Source organism: Eubalaena glacialis, chromosome 11 (genome assembly GCF_028564815.1).
Source record: "Eubalaena glacialis isolate mEubGla1 chromosome 11, mEubGla1.1.hap2.+ XY, whole genome shotgun sequence".
Lineage (NCBI taxonomy): Eukaryota > Metazoa > Chordata > Mammalia > Artiodactyla > Balaenidae > Eubalaena > Eubalaena glacialis.
Genome location: NC_083726.1, coordinates 17,954,086 through 17,969,430, shown reverse-complemented (window position 1 = coordinate 17,969,430; position 15,345 = coordinate 17,954,086). Strand labels below are relative to the sequence as shown.

Genomic DNA, 15,345 nt, shown 5'->3' with positions numbered 1-15,345 from the left:
GGCACCTCACAGTGTGGCAACTTGCTCCATCAAAGCCATCAAGGGAGAGAGTGATGGCCAAATAAAAGTTGTAATTTTGTGTGACATAATCACAAAAGTGACATTTTTACTGTATTCTATTAATTAGTAGGAAGTTGCTAGGCTAGCCCTACTCAAAGGGGAAGGGAGATTACACAAGGCTATGACTGTCAGGATTTGGGGATCATTGGTGGTCGTCTTAGAGTCTCTCCACCAAAGGCAACAAGAGGGAGCAAGACTGGGAGCAAGGATGTGTGGGCTCTGGTGCTGGCGCCACTGCTCCTGGCAATGAACGAGGGTATGTCCCTTGCTCTAGCCTTCCATTTCCTCTGCAGCACACAATGAGCTGAGGCATTTTCACTTGGGTGCCAGGGAAGCTGGGGCTCCACAGAGGCATCTCAGGGGCTGCTGGGGAGGATAGAGGAGTTGGGAGGTGTACATTCCCTCCCCATCAGAGCAGCTTGGCTTCAACCTGTGTTCGAGATTGGCTCTTCTGTCCAAGGTTTTCTTTGAACAGAGACTTCCACGACTTAAAATCAGGTTGGAACCATTTGCACCAGCTGCCCTCGGAGGGCCCTCTTCTGCTGGCCCCATGTGGTTCTCTTAGGGTTCATAGTGGCTTGTGCCAAGACCAGAACTGTAGACCCTGAGCCAGTTAATGACATTGGCATCATTCTCCCATCCAGAATTATGGGAAAGAGGGACCTGAGGCTGCACTGGGGTGGGTGGGGAGGTGGGTTACTGAGTTATTGGAAGACCAGTTTCTAAGCCACAGTGGGTCCTGGTTTAGGAACTAACTGCTACTAACCAGCTGTGGGACCTCAGACCAGCCACCCAGCCGCCCTGGGCCCAGGTGGAGGTTGGGCTGCATGATTTTGAAGCCCCTCCTGACCTTGCCTGGTAGGTAGGCTTCTATCTGATTGCTGTGTCCAGAAGCGTTAAAATTCATTGTCTTCCCGGGACCCAACTCTCGCTCCATTAAACAGCTAGTCCCTGAGGCAGATGGAGCTGGCAGGGGGACTGTCCTTAAAAGCAACAGGTTGGGTGCTTGGCTGGCTCACAAAGGAAGTCTCCGGGGAGGTCCAGCCTCCCTGCTGCTCCCTGGGCAGGGGCTCTGGGCCCTCTCACAGCCCGAGAGGCGGGAGAGGAGCCCTGCCCTCTGGGAGAAGGGGTTACTGAGTTGGGGAGAGGGGGAAGTGCTCCCAGAGGCAGACCCTGGAACACTTGACAGAGGTGGAGGACGATCCTGGGATGAGCTCTGGAAGGACAAGAAAGACCTCCCAGGAATAAGAATTGTAGTAATATCAGCTGATGCTTTCCTGAATCTTCTGTCTATGCAAGATAGTTACGTACACTATCAATAATACCGGGGATGATGTGGTGCCCCATTTTACGGAAGGAAACTGAGGCTCCGAGAGCTCAAGGGACCTGGCCCAGGTGACTCAGCTGGGAAGTGATGGAGCTGAGACTGGGAGCCAGGTTTGGTTTCAAAGCCCCCCCTCTTTCCATTGCCCCCAGCGAAAATATCATAAGAGGGATGCAAAAAGGGGTTCTAAGTCAGGTCACATTCACAGACAGGCACCTGGCGGTTAGGATTTGGACCGATCTTTTTGGGAGACACAGCTGAACCCACAACTGTGGGGTTGCCTTTAAGGCGAGAATAGGCAGAAAGCGGGGGGTAGGGCTTACGCATAGCTGGGACCCCTGAAGCTGGAGAGGCCAGCTCACAAGGGCTTTTTTGGACCCTGCTGAGGACTTTGGACTTAGTCCCGGACTAGGCACTGGGCAGGGTGGGGGGCATGGAGTGTGGGTGTGGATGGTCAGGTGGGCGTGGTGAGCGCTGGGAGGAGGATGCATGGGACGAGGACAAGAAGGGTGTGATCTGGGGGCCATCACGAGTCTTCTGTAAAACTCCTCGGGGAGAGACGAGCAGGGCCTGAACCCAGGCGTGGATGGAAGGGTGAGAGAGGAGGGGTGGGGGGTGACTGGGAATTGAGGTGGCCAAGTGGGCAGGGCTCGATCTTGAAGGCAAAGGGCAGGAGAGGAGGGAGTGTCTGTCGAGTGATTTGAAGGAGTCAGTCGAGGAGGGTGGACTTGCCCTAGAAGGAGCAGAGAGCATGACGGGAGGAAAAGCACGCAGGAGAGGCACGGAAGCCTGGCCACTCCGCCTCGTGGGCCTCGGATTCAGCTCCCAGAGAATGTGGGACCTGGCCTGGTTCATCTGAAAGGTGCCTTCCGGCTCTCACATTCCGAGGTTTCTGTGATTCTGAACCAGTGCAGGCTGCGGCAATCAGAGGAGGCTTCGTGGGGGAGGGGGTCTTGACTTGGGGGAGGATGTGGAGGGCGTTTCAGGGGTGGGGACGGCTGACACTGAGGCCCAGAGCTGAGCTGAGTGCTTTGATGAGCCCGGAGAACCTTTCCCCGGCAGCGGCAGGGCCTGTCCTCCTGTCCAATTACTGTCCCTCATCAATATTTCAGTCTCTGCTTTCACAGAGCGCCTCCCTCTGCCTTTCACCTTTGTCAGCGGCCTCCGTAAATAAAAGGAAGAAGCGCCGCCGGCCCAGCCGGTGGGCCCGACAGCAGAGGGGCTTCCCGGGCCCTTGAAGCCTTTGCGTTTGTTTGTGATTGGAGACAAATGAGACTTCTGGAAACTGAGCCCCCGGTCCCTTCACCTGCAAACTGGGGGCTGTCATGCTTGTCCCCCCGTTCCTCAACTCCCCTCCCCACGGGTGTAAAATTAACTGTTGTGCCGTCCTCCTTCTCTCCCTTCAGACAGAAACTCTTCATCCCAAGCCCTCAGGCATCGGGAGCACCTCGAGTAGAGACCTTAGAGACTTTTCAGAAATTTTTTTTTTAATTAAAATTTAATTGACGTTATCTAGTTTTTGTTTTGTTTTGGCTGCTCTGGGTCTTAGTTGCGGCATGCATGGGGGATCTAGTTCCCTGACCAGGGATCGACCCCGGGCCCCCTGCATTGGGAGCTCGGAGTCTTAACCACTGGACTGCCAGGGAAGTCCCCAGAAATGGTTTTAACTGGTTGTCAGAGGCGGGGGTGGGGGGTAGGTGAAATGAGTGAAGGGGCTCCAAAGCTACAGGCTTCTAATTAAAAAACAAGTAAGTCATGGGGATGTTGTGAATAGCATGGCGACTGTAGTTGACAGTACTGTATTGCATATTTGACAGTTGCTGAGAGTAGATTTTCAAAGTTCTCATCACAAGAAAAAATATCTGTGACTGTGTGTGGGGACGGATGTTGACTTATTGTGGTGATCATTTTGCAACATAGAAAAATATTGAATCCTTATGCTGTACACCTGAAACTAATGTTATATCTCAGTTTAAAAAATAGAAACTAGTCATGTCAGTTTAAAAATGGAAAAATTTTAAAAATGGTTTTAAGCTTCTGTGTAGGTGACTACTTTTGAAGCAGAATCCTCACCTACACGGCATAAAGAAACGCTGTGGTTCGATTTTCCGTCTGGGGTCAGTGCAGAACCCTTGTCTCCTGTAAGCGGAAGAAGCTATGCATCTGAGGGCAGAGCTTATGTCACACAGGTGTGGGCCCCCACACTGGGAGTCAGGGCTTGTAGTTCCTCAGTGTCACGCAGTGGGGTGGGGCGGTGCTCCCAGAACACCGTTGGCACCCTTTCCTCTAGCACTGCTCAACTGGGACACCTCCCTCTAGCATCTCCCTCTCTCAGCTGTGAACGCAGGGATAGGAACATTGCCTTGCTTGTTTTTAAATCTCTGTATGCTCAGAACCTCATGTAGTAAGTATACAATAAATGTTGGTGGATACAGATTAATGTATCCAAGTCATTTTGCAAATACTTACTGAGCACCTGCTATGTGCCAGACTCCCTTCCAGGCTCTAGAGATAAGAGCAGTGAACCAAATAGACAAAGCCTGCTCTCACGGAGCCTCCATTCCTGTGGGCAAGACAGACTATCCATGAATGAACACGTGTGATAAATGACATGATTTGGGGTGATGAGGAACGCCATTCAAGCAGGGTTAGGGAACAGAGAGTGGGAAAGCTATTTTGGAAAGGGTGGTTGAGGAAGGCCTCTCTGAAGAGGTGACTTTTGGGTAGGCACTTAAGGGATGTGAAGGGGTGAGCCAGGTGAAATTCTAAGGGAAGAGTGTTGGTGGCAGAGGGAACACCAAGGATGAAGGCCCAGAGGTGGGGATGAGCTTGGCAGGTTAGGGGAATGGTGGCTGGAGTGGAGTGGGAGAGCTAGGCAAGGGCTAGATCATGCAGGCTCTTCAAGGTCAAGGTTGGCTTCATTTCCAGGAAGTCTGTTGACGCAGAGGATGACTCTGGGGGTTTCCTGGCAGTCTTCCATGTTGTCTACACAGAATAGAATCCATTGGTAGAAACGGCTTTGTGGGGTGGCCCCTTGGGTGCCATATGTTCTCAAGAACAGTTATTTGAGATCCTACTACGGGGAGACACTGAGGTGGCATCAAGGACAAGGCAGACTCAGAGGAAGGAGTCTCTGCCTTCCAGAAGCTCTGTCCCGCAGGACTCAGGCTCCCTCCAGCCTACCCTCCTCCCTGCAGCTCCAACGGGCGGCACACGCCAAAGTGGGCTGGGGCCTGGGTTCCCCCCGGTGGGCCTCCTGCGTGTGTCTGCATGTTTCAGCATCACAGCGTTCCCCTTTGAGGATTGATCTATCTTGGGTATTAAATCTAGCATCCGGATGCTTAGGCTTGGATCCCAGCCCAGCCACTCTGTGGCTCCCGATCTGGTGCAGTGCCTGGAGCCACATGTGAAATATATAGATGTTGAAGGAACGGGTGAACAGCGTGTTGCTTTGGGCAAGTCACTGAATCTCCTGGTGTCTCAGTTTCTCATCTATAAAGCAGGGATAACAGAGGATTAAATGAGACAGTGCTTATGATAGGAGTCTGAGTCGCTGTGCCCAGTGTGTAGCAGGTGTGCAGAAAACATAACTGCTATTTTTATGACGTTGTTCCGGTCGTCCCTGACTGCTCAAGGCTTTCAGAGCCTAGTTTCCTTTCCACATTCACTCCCCATCATATCTCTTTTTCTCCCCAAGTCTGTCCAAGATGAGACTCAATGATCATTTGCCAATGTACTATTTTTCCCCCAATGAGACATTTGCCTTTTACCTCCAGGGGCCTCTGATGGTGGGACTTGAAGGTTCCTGGCTGCACATGGTGATAAAAGTCAGAACCAGCTACAGCTGTCTCTGAGCTGCCATCCTGGAAGAGACTCCAGAGACCACCTTGCGCAGCCCCCATATTTTTTAGGACATTAGTAACTTGCTTTCTGTATTGGACTGATATTCGGTATTCTAGGAGTCTGCAGGCAGCGTGGCAGGGGTGGGGAGATGTGAACGCGTGAGGATGCCAGGGCCCAGGGGAGGAACCGCGTGGTCCTGACATCACCCACCGGCGGTTAGAAGCCTGACTAACGAGGGCATTCTGCACTTGGTGATTTCTTGTACTTGTCAGCGGTCCCTTGAGATTGGGCTGGTCTCCAGATCTTTTCAGAGATAAAGGAGCAGAGCATAGTGTTCTTTCTTCAGCAGCGGTCGCATCTCTCTCAGCCGGGCGAGCTGGCGGGAAACAGAAACGGAGGCTGAGAAGTTGGGATGGAGACACCAAGACTATGTTTACTGAGTTTCTCTGAGCCATGGGATGGGCCATGTGGAAACCACCTTCTCCTTTCCTTGTGCATCCTCTTTGTCTACACTCCCTAGGGCCTGTCAACATTCCAGATCCTCCGGCCCTGCCCCAGTGCAGCCCCTAGAGGTGTCTAGTCTGTGTTACTACAGCATGGAAAGGACAGGGCTTGGAAGCCATTCGCTGGCTGTGTGCCCGTCCCATGGAGTTAAACATCACAACTCTGGGCCTCGGTGTCACTGCTGTATGGGAATCTAGAATGTCCCGCACAGACAGGTCATGAGGCTTCAGGGTCCCCGTAAATTATTCTTTCTCCGTTGCCTCTCCCAAGGTCTGTCTCAAAATCCATAGACATCATTATTGTCACTTGTGTCGCCGTTCTCTTTTTCCTTAGTTGCATTGAGGGGAGTGGGGGTCTTTCTATAAAGTGAAAGCTGCTCATAATGGAAATCATTTTAGACCCTCACAGAAGTTATTATTGTGACTCAACAGCTGTGCAGAAATGCTGGGAAACCATTCCCCTGTCCCACCGGGTCCCAGTGGAGGAGAAACTTGTGACCGCACCTTGGGGGCCTGTGCTCACAGGGAGCTTGTAGGAGTGGGTTTGGTAGGGATCTTCCCAACACAAACAGCATTTTTTTCTCCATTTGCAGCAAGGGGACGGCTTTGAGCCCATGAGTGTGGCCTTTGTAACTCAGTGCTCAGAGTGTTTGAACTAATAGGCCTTTAGAGATTCTCAAAGAACCCTCTGTGTGGGACTCAGTTCTAAGATCCTGAAAATCATCTATCAGGAGGGTCCTTTGAGCTGATCCAGGTACCAGCAAACACACCTCCCATCTCTCCTTAGTGTGACCACAGCAGACATCACCAGTAGATCCTAGCACTTTTCTCCACACTGAACTAGAATGGAGCCTTGGGATCTTCGCCCCACAGTGTCCAAGACTGAGAAACCCTATGCCTTTGCAGTTATAGAAATTGAGACCCGGAGCCTTACATATCCAGCTCAAGGCAGACCTTCTTGTTAGGTGGGCTATAACATACACACACACACAAATGTTCATACACACATAAAGTTTACATGCGTATAAAGTTTATATAAGCAGCTTTCATAATGTATAAACACACGTGTGTGTGTGTGTGTGTGTGTATAATAATATATACATAAAACTTCTCCCCCTAGTTCTTTGAATCTGAGGTTCTGCATCAGGACCGATTCACCAGAGGCAAAATTTGCTGACGTCTCTAAAGAATAAAATGTACCGTCACTCCGATAAAATATCATAGCCACTTCAGTCAGCCACATTAAAGCTGCAAGAATCTTTAGGAAATTGAGCCTCGTGGGTCAGACGGACCACATTTTATGGAACAGGCAAAATGCATCTGAGGTTGAGGGTGACTGACAAGTCGGGACATCTTTAGATAGGCAGGGAAGTGCAGTTACAAAATACCTTTGAGCTTCAATCAGATCTGGCAGAAAATTCAATCCTTTTTTAGAAGACAGAGAAAGGTTTGTTTTAAATGGTGAGTTTCTCTTTGGGTAGAAAGGTGTTCCTTGGGTGCATGGGACTTGTGTCACTGCCCTTCTTTCCCTGCCTCCTCTTCCATTTCCTTGTGTCTCTTAAGATCCAGCTTCCTTCTCCGGGAAACTTTCCCTCTCCTGACAGCCCACAGCACCTCTAGTTACATTCCTGCTGCGATACACTGTCTTATGTTCTGTTGTTCTGTCCTCAGTGAGACATTCCCAAGCTCCAGTTGGGCACGAGCTCTCTTGCGGATCTGCCTCCCTTCCTGAGGTATGGAGAGCGGTTCCAGGCCCACCTTGAGCTGTATGGAAGGTTTAGAGGCTAAGCTGGTCCATGCATTTGTGGCTCTCCAGGGCAGGTCACTATAGGGAAGTACCAATGTGTCTGTTCCTTTCCACCCAGGATTCACAGGCTTGGGCTGGGCCCTATCACCAGGGCTGCTATTTAGGGCTGGGGTCTCCTTGCTTTCCAGCCTCATGGATGCTTTGATGCTGACTGCATGCAAGAGCCAGGCTCTCCTCTCTCATTGCAGTTTACTGATGCTCTTCTGTCTTGGCAGCTCCCGTTGCCATGCAACAGCCAAAGGTACCGCGCCAGTGGGCCCCTCCCACTGTTTGTGCATCAGCCCTGCTGTCTGTCCCCCTTAGCTCTCAGTCCTGCTGCAGGATGGGGATGGAAGGACCTGGAGCAGCAAGCTGGGCCAATTTTAATTGAATTCTGCTTGCTACGCCTTCACTAATGATCTGTACATTAGCAACTTTGAACAGAGCTAAGATGGGGTGAGAGTGGCTAATGGCTGGTTACCTAGTTGCTTCCTGGGACTTTGAATGTCATCTTGACGTTTTACGAATGTGACTCTTTGTTGCTGATGGGACCTCCCCTAGAAATACAGTGACAGCCGCACACTGTCATGCTTTGTTATTACTTACTATGTGTTTGTATTCACTTAAGCGTGAAGGCAATATTAGTTCCATTTTACAGAAACTAAATCTCAGAGAGGTTAAGTAACAGCCAAGATCACACAGCAAGTAAAAGCAGAACTGGGATTCAATCCCAGGCAGTGTGGTTTTATAGTTTGTGTTCTTAACCAGTATTCTATACTGCCTTTCTACTTATAAAAGTTGAAACCCACCCTAGGAGATTTTAAAAAGCTAATGACCTACTTTTAAAGGCAGTGCTGCCTTATGTATATAGCTACATTTATTAAGTACTTAATAAAGTAAGTACTTAAAACTGTGCTAGGCACTCTTTTAAGTGTTCTTATAATAGATCATTAATCCCCACAACAGTCCTGAGAAGTATTACTATTATTCCCATTTTAGAGATGAGAAAATTGAGGCAGGTGGAGATTCAGTAACCAGTCCAAGGTCATAGAGCCAGGATGTGACAGAGCCCGAATTGGAACCCAGTAGTCTGATTCCATATTCTACACACATAAGTAAAACTACTAGTTTATAAAACAAAATAAGGCAAACTTCTTGACTTGGTGATTATGGGGGAAGAAATTCTAGGGATAGAGAGGGATAGAAAACCCTCCGGGAGTTGCCATATTAGTTACTACAGCTCAGTCTATGAGACCCCTCATTTTACAGAATGTTTTATACTCTGAATGAAAGAAGAAGAAAAAAAGCACATGACAAATACAACCTGTCAAATTTACTTAAAGGAACAATCATTAGGATTTGTGGGCGGTTTACTTAAAAACCAGTCTCCCTTATGTTCTCAATATTCTGTTATGAGCAGTTGCTTTTAAAATTTAGAGAAGAACTCAGAGGATGTCTGATTCCATTTTGTAGTCTTCCTAACTTGTTGCCCCGTAGCTGAGCACATCATAGGCACTTGGGAGCACCGTGCACATGCTGGATTGATTGAAAATTGAAGTGTTATGTGTGGGATTAGAAGATAATGAAGTGGGGAGATTCCAGGCTAGGTATTTAGCGACCACATTTTTTGGGTGCCTCCAGGGTACCCAGGCTATACCTTATCCATCTATTCTCCCACTCGTGGATCATTGGGGGATAAATTACAGCATTGTCAGTGATGGTGGTGCAGGTAGTATTGGGGTGGTGCCATTGCCCATGCGGTGCTGGGAGCCCCCAACACCTGGCTTTCCCTCTTGAAGGCTGACACTCCATGTAGCCATGTTGATTCTGCTTCATAATCTTAGTTTACAGTTGGCAGAAGAGGACAAGATTGCAAAAGAAACTCTTCGCAGTCAGCGCGCTTGGCCATCCGAGCAGCTCCGCTCCACATTCTGCCAAATTGCTAAATTCAGAAACGGTTAACAGTTTTGACATATCTGATAACCTACAAAACCGACATGTCCTGGGTTTGATCTTCCCATCTGTGTCAGAGGAGCATGAAATGAGCATGCGAGCCAGGCTGTGATGCAGCCCATTGGGGAGGATCTAAATTAAATCGGTGGCTCCCCTGCCGTCGTCCCCCCACTCGACTGCTTTCCACCCCACCCCACCCCTTCCTCCCAAAGGGTTAAGTTTCACAAGAGCGGGGCCCAGGTGCCTGTTTCTCTCCTTCTCACCCTGTTTGTTCCTCTCCCCCTCACTGTCTTCCTTGTTGATCTTATTGTCTAAGAGAAAGTTGACTCATTTGTAACATTTAACCAGCCTCCCCCTCCCACTAGTAGGTGTGTGAGCAGCTGGGGGCTTTACCATCTGTGATCCTCCACACTTCCAGCAAATTCTCTTTCTACCTTTGCGGCGCTATGCAACCAACCCAAGCTCCGCGCCTTCTCTGTGTCCCATCTACCCCCTCTCTCACACCAGGAATCAAGCTGGAGGGTGATGGGCGTGGGATGACCTCAAAAAAAATCCCACTCATTTCCTTCCTTCTAGAAAAATGTGCCAGGCATTTAGTGTTAGGGATAGAGAAGTGAGTACACAGGGCTCCTGCCCTCAAGGAGCTCATGCTTTTAGGAGGAAAGGCAACAATATGGGTGTTACTAATTGCTGCAGTTTATTGAGTGCTCAGGATGTACCAGGCACCGTGCTTTACCCAGATGATCTCATCTGATCCTCACAACAACCTTGTGAGCTTAGGAAGTCTTCTCATTTTATTTTATTTTTTATTTTTATTTTTGTTTTTTTGGCTTTAGGTAGTTTAATAAAAATTTGGGGACAGAATTTATTTGAACAGACGCACTGCTAGGCCCCAAATGGCCTTTTTGTGGCCAGCATCTGCTTTGACTGGTTAGGGTCTGGACCACACCATTGTCAGGGCCTTGGACGGCAGCCCATGGGGGTTGGGGGCGAGCAGTGGGGTCTCCGAGTTGTGCCCCGTCTGCCCGAGCTTGAGTGGATATCATGAAGGTGAAAGGAACAAGAGGAGCTGGGGACGGAAAGAGCCTCATTTTGGAACTTAACCTTTGCAGCAGACAATCCGCAGAGCTTTTGGTGTCTTTCCTTCACTCCCCTTCTTTCCTCTCCCCCAGACACAGGCTTCTAGGAAGAACAGTAGGGAAGGGATAATGCTTGGCACCGTTGGGTGTTCAAAGCTCTGTACCCAGGCCGAACGCAGGCACAGAACGTTGGGCGACTAGGGGCAGGCTGGGTGCGTGGAGTCCTATCTGCCCCGGAGCCCAAGGCCGGATGCGGTAACGGACAGGCACGTCACGTTCCGGCTGCATCAGCCCGAAGCCGTACCTGCTGAGGTCAGACTCGGGCATCTCCACGTCCGGGCTGATCAGCTCCAGGTCACAGTGCGCCAGCACAAGGAGCACGAGTTGTTTGGTGCTGCTGATGGCGTAACCCCTCCCCAGGCACTGGTTGTGCCCTGTTCCCCACGGCATGCTGTAGTTCTTCAGTCGCCTCCCATCCTTGCAAAAGTCTTTCTTCTCTGATCCATCAGGGTTCAGGAATCGGTCGTATTTAAATACCTCTGGGTCTGTGTAGATCTCCGGGTCCTTCTGGGGACTCAGGAAGGGGAAGAGGGGGAGGCGGTCGCCACATCGCAGGGTGAATTCCCGCCCCTCTGCCACGGGCAAGGCCAGGTCCACCACGACCTCGCAGGTGATGGAGGGTGCAGTGGTGAGCCTGAGGCTGTCTGTCCAGCACAGGCATGCTGTCCAGCACAGGCACGCTGTCCAAAACCTTCTGTGGGAGGGCGGTCATCTGCGAAATGGGCTGCTCTGCTCGCAGGAGAAGAGGCTCCAGCTCTCCACGGACAGCAGCCAGGGCCTCGGGGTTCTTGAGGAGGAAGAGTGGGAGCCGGAAGGCAGCAGGACCCACGTTCCCCTGCGTGGCCCAGAGCTGCAGCACCGGAGCCCGCGCCTGCATCTCCTCTGACACACCCGTCTCCTCCAGGTGCAGCAGGTAACTCTCCAGCCATTTGCTCCGGTGGGCCCGAGTGGCCGGCCTGGCTGGGGACAGCAGCTTCCCCAGGCGACCTTTGACCCTGCACACCTGGTCCTTATCCCCCAGTGACAGGGAGCCATGTGCCAGTTTGGGGAACAGCAGGTCGAGCTGGCGGAAGGCGTGGAAGCCGTCGGCTGAGTGGATGCGGTCCTGGGCCTGGCTCTCCCGGGTGTGGGGCGCTGCCTCGACACCGTGCAGAGTCAGGCAGCCGGCTCTGAGTGGGCGGCTGTAGGAGAGTTCGAGGAGTCCCGTCTCATGCCAGCCACTGCCTGCTTCCCTGGTGTCACCCAGCAGGACCGTGTGGAGGTTGGTATACACGGCTTCCGTGCGCGCCTGGAGTTCTTTGTGGAGGAGAGTCGGTTTCATCTTGGGCTTTTCATCGCTGGGGCTGTAATGTGGAAGCTGCACGTCGAAAATCCTCTCCATGAGGAAGACGGCACAGGCGTGGAAGTCCAGCCTGGTGCGAGGCTCCCACACCACCATGTCATAGGAGTGTGGGTCCAGGAGGACAGTGACATACCTCCCCCCACTAGCACAGTAAAGATATCACCGTGCTGCTCCTTCATCCTAGTGAGGAAGCTGGCGGCATCTTTTCCAAACTCCAAAGCATAGCCCAACCAGGGGATACTGCCCAGGTCCGGCGGAGGCTCGCCAGGTCGCCTCTCTGTGAGCCAGCTTCTCCCGAAGGCTCCGTTTAAAGGCTGACGCAGCCCAGGGTTGGAGGAGCCCAGTGTGCACCAGCCCTCTCCCAGCCCAGGTCTGAGCCCACAGACAGGACACGGGAGCGGCGATTTTTGCACAAGAGGCAGGAGGGCAGGATGGTTATGAGCCTGACTTTAGCACCACACCTCCTGGCTTCAAATCCCAGCCATGCTTCTCGCTGGCCGTGTGACTTTGCTTCCCTACGCCTGCTTCCTCACCGCGTGCGCCGGTGGGTCAGCAGCAGCGCGGCCAGAAGACCGAAGACCACGGCCCGGGACATGGCAGGGCCGGCGACCAGGCTGCGGCTGCGGAGCGCTGTCTTCTCATTTTAGAGATGAGAAATGGCAGGGATAGTAGGTAAATTGGCCAAGGTCACATGACTGGTAGGTGGTGGACTCGATCCTCTGTCTTCAGAGGAGAAAAAATGCTATTATTTTTATTATTCATAATAACATTTATTGAGTATCTACCACGTGCCATGTATCGAGTGCCTACATACGTGCTGTCTTTCAGTCTCTCTGAAATACTCCGAGGATGGTTTTATCAGACAGTCATGACTTGCCGAGGACAACACGGTAGGAAGTGGCAGCTTGGGACTGATACCAAAGTTGGTCTGATTCTAGAACTTCCAGGCTCCTAGCCCCTGGGCCGTGTCACCTCTCATTAGAGCAGTGCAAGGTTCACCATCAAACCAGCCACTTGTTAGAATGAAAGGAAGAGCTTTTAAACTTGGCTCCAGGCCCACAGGCATGAATGGGACCGTCTCAGGGTACCTGGGTTCCATGTTCACCCTGGCTGAGATGTACGATTCAGGCATCAAGTATTTTCCAGTGTGCCAGGCACTGTTGTTGCAGTGAGCAGGGCAGGGGGTCTCTTAGAGCTTGACGTTCAGGAGGGAGGGGACTGTGGTGAGGTCCCTTCAGGTCGGTGGGTCAGTGCTCTGAGGAAGACATACAGGATAATGGGATGAAAGGGATGCTGGAGAAGGCCTCCCTCAGGCGGGGCAACTGAGCTGCAGCCCAAGTGACAATCTGGGTGAAGAGGGTCTTGGCTGAAGCATAGAAAGTTCTGGAAGCAGGAACAGCTTGACCGTAGGAAGGAACAGAAATTCCTGGGTGTGTTCTGAGATCTCTGAGTGGTTCCATGGGGCTGGAAGGTGACATCAGTGGGTGAGGTAGGATGCAGTCTGCAGACTGTCTGCCTGAGGCATGGAGTCCCCACGTGGCTCCCTTCTGAGGGAGGCCGCTCTGGGAGCAGCAGGGTTGGAGGCCTTTCCGATAGAGAGTGGAGAAACTCACTTTTGAAATAAAAGGGTTGGCTTCTCAAAGTCATGCTTGTCACCTCTAAGCCAAAGGGCCGTGATTTGTAATCACTGGGTGGATGGCACGCACAAGTTCTGGTCTTTTCTTAAATAATAAAAGTGTGAAAACGGTCATCTCTTAGATTTGTTCCCTACCAAGCACCCCCACGTGCAGCGTATTAATAAATACAATAATAGTTAATATTTCTTAAGTGCTCCTTGTCTGTGTTCCAGTGGGTTGAGAGCTTTTCTTGCATTAGTCCCTTTAGTCCTCATGAGAGCTCTGTGAGCTTAGTACTCTTTTTATTCCCGTTTGAATGATATGGAAGCTGAGGTCTAGAGAGGTGAAATGTAAAGAGCCCAAGGCCACACAGTTGGGAGAACAGGGCCTGGAAGCCCTGATGCAACAGCCCGAGGAGTCAGCCAGGGCAGGTACTATCAGGCCCATTTTACAGAGGGAGAAGACTGAGGCATGGTCATGAAAAGGGTGTGGAAGAGGGTCGGGCCTGGAATCTGGGTGTTCTGGTTCTGGCGGAAGGTCCACTAGCCGTGGGGAAGGTGGTGGAACCGCACACTCTACTTTGCCCAGACTTATTCAAGGATTCAAAGCCAAGGGCCTCCTTGAAGTTGGGAAAGAGCCCCTGGCAGCCTGCACTGGGGAGCAGTCCCCGTGGCCACACCCCTTTGGCATCTGGTCCACCTACCCCGCCGCTCAACCCTTTAATACACCCCAGGTTCCTCCGAATCACCTGGGACATTTTTAAAAGGGCACATTCCTGGGCTTTGAGAGAGGCCTGTTGAATCAGGATCTTGGTCATGGGACCCTGGAATCTGCATTGACCTCCCCCCAGGCAGTCCTGAGGGGCATTCAGGTTGGAGAACCACTAGTCTAGGTCTCAGTACTGAGCCCTCTGGGAAGGGTGGAAATGGCTGTGGATTTACTCTAAGGCTCTAGGCATGACGCTTAAACAAATTTCGTGGTTACTTTGGCCAGGCGAGAGGCTATTATCATCGGCCCCAGACATTTTGGGGACAGGCTGGAAATAGCTCGCTGGCTGAGTGTTTCTATTTTGCATCAGTATGATTAGGTGTGTCTGGGGGCTGCAGTCTAAGTCTTTTTTTTTTTTTTTTTTTGGTATCTTTAAAAAAAATTGTGGTAAAATATACGTATCAGAAAAGTGACCATTTTAACCATCTTTAGGTGTACAGTTCAGTGGCATGAAGTACATTCACATTGTTAGGCATGCAGCCCAATCCAGAGGGCTCCTTCTGGAACAGTCTAGGAGGGAAGGGCTGTGTACACATTAGGTGCTTAGTAATTTCTTTCAGATGACAGTGGAGCAGCGGGGGTTATTGGGGTGATGGGGTAAATTCTTAAGCATTAAGTAAGCATCCCCGCTTCAGACTTTCTTGTGAGCCACTTAACCTCCGTCTGAGATGCTGGTGGAGGAGATGCTGGTGAGCTATGTTTAACGTTCAATTTCTATTTCTGGGCCAGGCAGGATGATGAGTTCATTGTCTGGTCAATGCCAAGGGCTGGTCGATGCCAAAGGCAACTTCCCCTGCCTCCCGCAGTTCCCCAGCAGAATAGAGGCTATCTCTGTAAAGAATCCAAGTTTCCCTCCTATGTGTGTGTCGCTAAGAGGCAACCCACGGTCACGACTGGGACTAGGGTTTCAAATGCTGCCGACTCAAGACTGATTGAGTTGAGAACCAAACAAATGGGCCTTTTTATATTTAAGAGGAGATTTTTTTTTTTTTTTTTTTTTTTTTTTTTTAC

The 15,345-nt window shown here is 51.0% G+C and overlaps 2 protein-coding genes across 3 annotated transcripts in view; one reads left to right on the top strand and one right to left on the bottom strand.

The window, feature by feature from the left end:
* The window catches only part of CHST11 (carbohydrate sulfotransferase 11), a 271,589-nt gene that overhangs the window by 90,182 nt on the left and 166,062 nt on the right, over positions 1-15,345 (top strand). The gene's annotated exons all lie outside the window — the stretch shown is intronic.
* Positions 10,699-12,545, bottom strand: LOC133101283 (prostacyclin synthase-like). Its single transcript, XM_061205949.1, is given in 4 exon segments — positions 10,699-11,265; positions 11,267-12,093; positions 12,096-12,223; positions 12,484-12,545. Coding segments are annotated over 4 exon segments (1,584 nt in total).